The sequence below is a fragment of the Dermacentor albipictus genome, chromosome 6, assembly GCF_038994185.2.
Source record: "Dermacentor albipictus isolate Rhodes 1998 colony chromosome 6, USDA_Dalb.pri_finalv2, whole genome shotgun sequence".
Taxonomy (NCBI): domain Eukaryota; kingdom Metazoa; phylum Arthropoda; class Arachnida; order Ixodida; family Ixodidae; genus Dermacentor; species Dermacentor albipictus.
In genome coordinates this window covers 68,896,404-68,900,914 of record NC_091826.1, presented here as the reverse complement: position 1 = coordinate 68,900,914, position 4,511 = coordinate 68,896,404, and the positions used below count along the sequence as shown (strand labels likewise).

Here is a 4,511-nt window from a genome sequence, read left to right as displayed (position 1 = left end):
GATGCCGAATGGAATACGAATCGAATGGTGCCAGAACCAAATCAAACAAAAAAATTTAATACTTTTCGAATAGTATTCGGACCATGAACAGTGTGTATTACAATATAAAACGACGTTCACATCCGAGTATTCTTAATGTTAGGAAGAGTGTCATTGTACCTTATGAAACGTTGTTTATCAAAAGCACAAAAGGAGCATGGGGATCCCATGAGTAGTCTCTTCAGATGGACAGGCTTTTCATAGAGTGCGATTGATCGCTGTATAGCCTGTAAGGTATCGCTACCTAAGTGGCGTAGCGTCATGTTCTGATGTTCTTTGTCTATACTATGCCCGCGCGGATGAAAATTTAGTGCATTTTTGCTCCAACTTTATATTTATTTGGACGCGGTTGACGTTCCGAAATATTCTTTTCAAAAATATTCGCATTTATGAATAGCGACTATTCAACTCACTCTTCGAATCGAAAGGGAAACTGATTCGTTATTCGAAAGTTTCAAATGTTCGCACACCGCTACTACGTAATGCACCTGACCGCAACGAAAGAGCGACCGCGACACATAATTGAAACCGCACAATGGAGCCATTCTACCAAGTATCCTAAATATGAAATGGCGTCTTCTAGAGCATACGTAAATTAACCATGCATTAAAGAGACCTATTAAAGTGCTGCGATGCTCCGCAAGCAATTAATAAGCCGCATTTGTTATGCCTAGGCATATTGAGAAACATATGCGAATGAATTAAGCCAATAGATAAAAAAGTAAACTCAAATCATATCTCGCGCTCGGAGAATGGCACCTTGCACCGAAACGCTGCTGCAAACTCTGACAGCTGCTTAACAGGTTCGTTGCAACGGCGCCTCGACTCCCCGTACAACGGGTCCACGTAGTGACTGCTAGAACAAAGCGCGTAGCACGATGACACAAAGAAAAGTCTGTCTCGAGAGAGGCTCGACAGCCTGGCGTGCGCAGTGCTGAAGTCCTGCACGACCGCTAGCCTGTATGCAGACAGAGCGGCCAGGAGAGCCTTGGTATCCACGTGGTACGGGGGCCAATGCGACGGCAGGGTGTAGTTTGAATGTTGATAGAAGCCCGTGCGGCCTCGGTTGTTGCGATTGTGGCTTTGGTTGTGCGCAAGCTCGTGGAACAATCCCCTGAGCACTTCATCGGCAATTATTCTGCCAGCGCCGCCGTAGTTGACAGCTGGCGGCAGGTCGGAGTGGTAGAAAGGAAAGACGAAGTAGTCCTCCGCAAGCGCGAGTGCGCCTTGAAAACTAAATCGATGGCTGAGCAAAGAACCCGGCTTGAGAACATTCGTGACCTCTCGCTCCTGTAGTCGCCAACGCCCGGCCATCAGACTGAGCCAGTCGACGAAGAAGCGAGCTCGGCCTGACGGTTCTGGCAGCACGCTGGCCAGGAAGCTGTCGCTGTTCAATGGGATGGCGGTACTATGGGCACGGAGCTGAAGAAACGCCTTACTTCGACGCGCCACGGCATCGATCAGAACGTCTCTCACGTCTCGAACGAAGAACTCGGCTTCCCGATGCTTGGGAAACAGACCGAGCCATCCGACACCCACGGTGCTTTCGATCTGGACGAGGCAGCGGCGCGTATGCGGAGGCAGACCTGCGAGCTCGAGCGTGACGTCGGCGATTTCTCCGTGGGCCATTCAGCCCAGCTCGCTGCGACGGAAGTCCCAGGCTCAGCGTTAGCGCCTCTTGCGTCTCGCCTTCGAGGCCCAGGATGCAGACGACGGACCGCAACAGACCCAGGTTTCCCACTTGCACGATGTCGCTGGGCGAGAAGCGTCGTGCCCACATGAAGTGCTCGTTGAGGAGGAGGACCAGGCGACCGGTTGCAATGCGAAGAGTCGCCGTCTCGGTGAGGTTGCGGATCGCCGTGCGCACTATTCTCGGTTCAGGCACGTACATGGCAGGTCCCAGCGTTTGTAGTGTGAGCTTGTTCATTGCGTCGATGGTTGAGACAATTTCGCCAGAGGCCGACTCTGAACCGTCGAACAGCTGCAGCATCTTCCGAACGTATCTGCGGTAGCGAAGCCACGGCGCCGACCCCGTTGGGTGGCCGGCGAATGCACGCATGGTAGCCATCCACGAGCGAAAGGCGGCGCTGGGAACAATCTTCAGTACCGGCTCGATGCTACTGACGCGAAGGGGAGACAGCCTGATGGTGACTTCAAACCAGAGATGAACGTTCGTTTCCAGACAGGTCGAGCAGAATTGCCAGTGGGTCCCAGCGAGATCTTTCAGGCCATGGTAGGGGGCGCTCGAACATGACCCTTCTCAGATCTTGCAGGCTACTCTCCGAAATATCCACGCAGGACCTGGCTAGGGCGCCCACCTTCTTCTCGACGCTGGTCCCGGACGAAGCGGATTGAGCCTGGTTGTGGCTGTCCTGGGAAGCCAGCTTGATGGCGTTGAGCGCGCGTTCGTACATCGTATCTTCAGCCGCGTCCACAACAGAGAGCACACGGTCTTGATGCTTCCAGCCGTCGCAGACGAACCAGTAGAAGTCTTCGCAAGGGTCGTGAGACTTGTTGATGGAAGTACTTATAGCAGCCATGCAGAGTTGGCACGCCATTTCGTCGCAGCCTGAAAACAGCGGAAGGTCCGCACGTTCTGCATAAGCCCTTCGGGTGCTGGCGCGGTGGAGGTTGCGGTACTTTATGCCAATACGTAGAGTCGAGCCAAGGTAAAACAGAAGAAGGACGCTGCAGAGGATAGCCGTGGCGGAAAGCAGTGCCTGGAATCTCGGGTTCATGTACCAATTCCCTCGTCGAACAATTACTTCGACGTCGTTGCGTTCCTGCGAATGTAAATTTCGGCGTAGAGACGTCACTTTATATAGCAGTTTATGAGAGTAGAGGTCTGTAGGATGCCATCAGTATTACGTGTCTGGTAGCAGCTGCGACAGTCTTATAGTAGTAGCAATATTAGTTTTCGGGTGCACTATACTGTTAGCGATGATGAATGTTAACAAGCGAAATAACGCCCGCCGTGGTTGCTCAGTGGCTATGGTGTTGGGCTGCTGAGAACGAGGCCGCGGGATTGAATCCCGGCCAAGGCGGCCGCATTTCGATGGGGGCGAAATGCGAAAACACCCGTGTGCTTAGATTTAGGTGCACATTAAGGAACCCCAGGTGGTCAAAATTTCCGGAGTCCTCCACTACGGCGTGCCTCATAATCAGAAAATGGTTTTGGCACGTAAAACCCCAAATATTAATTAAATTAAGCCAAATAACATAGAGCACTTATTCGTTTTCAGCCACGCCATGTCTATGCGACATTGTTGTGATACGGGCCTGAATGACGAGCTCTGGCGTAAAGCCACTATCCAGCTACACACTGACCAAGGGTCGTGTTGACAAAGTTTCCATGAAGTAAGTGCCTTTCGTGACTAACCATAGCCGCGGTAGCCTATTATGACTACGGAATATTGTGCTGTTGAGCTCGAGGTAGCGGGTTCGCTACCGGCCACCATGAGGGCGCAGACGGGATATCAGACGCCAGCCAATTGCTATGTCGGACATAGAGAAGCTGCGACCGAACAATGGTAAGCCAATAATTCTGGAGTATTGGCCGAGAATTGAAACATACTAATATCACATAAGCAGTGCCCAAGTTGTTACGAGGCCAGACAGCAACTATCGGCAAGTTGTCTACCCGAGGCACATATACATCCCCAGGGCCCCATATTGTCTCCTCGGCAAAACATTTTGCGTCACTGGGTGCGGTACCGCTGTTTGTTGTGCAAGATCGTCCAACCATTCAAAGTGGCCAGAGAAGCTAAAGAAAACTATCGTAGGTTCCCGGTTTTTACATGCCAAAATCACGATCTGATTATGAGGCACCTTGTACAGTGGGAGACTCCAGATTAATGTTTGACCCGCTGGGGCCCTTTAACGTGTGCCGAATGCATGGTACACGAGTGTTTTTTTTTGCGTTTCGCCCTCATGGAAACGCGGCAGCCTCTCGGAATCGAACGCGCGACCTCGGGCTTTGCAGCGCGAGTGGGCATCGCTTCAAAGTAAACACCCGATATCGTGACGCTACATATATGTGCTCGAACATGGGCACACGACACACACTGGTCTAAACACGCCTATCAGTCTCCCACCTGGTTCATCAGCTCCAGCTCTGGGAGGGCCAGTGGGTCCAGCGCGGTGCCTGTGCCGTCACCACGAGCCGCCGCCTGCAACTGGCGCCCTTCGTGAAGCTCGTGCAACTCGAGGCGACGGAAGCCAGGTCGCCTCGACGGCCGTGCGATTCGCCTGCGGCCGAACGCGTCCGAGCCTGAGGAGCCCGAACTGCTGCTGCTGCTGCTGCTGCTGCAGGAAGTGCTCGTCCCGGTCTCTGGCATCGCGGCGTTCTTCAACTCCACCCGGTCTCCGGTGCGCCTGAACATCGTTCTGTGAGTGAATGCACTGTCCAGAAAGGACAAATCGCTCCGGGAGGTGTTAAAGAACGAGCTCCGGCGAAGCCGATGCGCTTTCGA

The 4,511-nt window shown here is 52.8% G+C and overlaps 1 protein-coding gene across 1 annotated transcript; it reads right to left on the bottom strand.

Moving 5' to 3' along the window:
- LOC139046890 (uncharacterized) lies at positions 1 to 4,511 on the bottom strand. The gene is made up of 2 exons (XM_070520820.1): positions 4,134 to 4,511; positions 1 to 2,822 (listed from the first exon to the last, which is right to left on the bottom strand). The coding sequence occupies exons 1-2, from the start codon at positions 4,419 to 4,421 to the stop codon at positions 2,193 to 2,195; spliced, it is 918 nt and encodes a 305-aa protein (XP_070376921.1). The 5' UTR covers positions 4,422 to 4,511; the 3' UTR covers positions 1 to 2,192.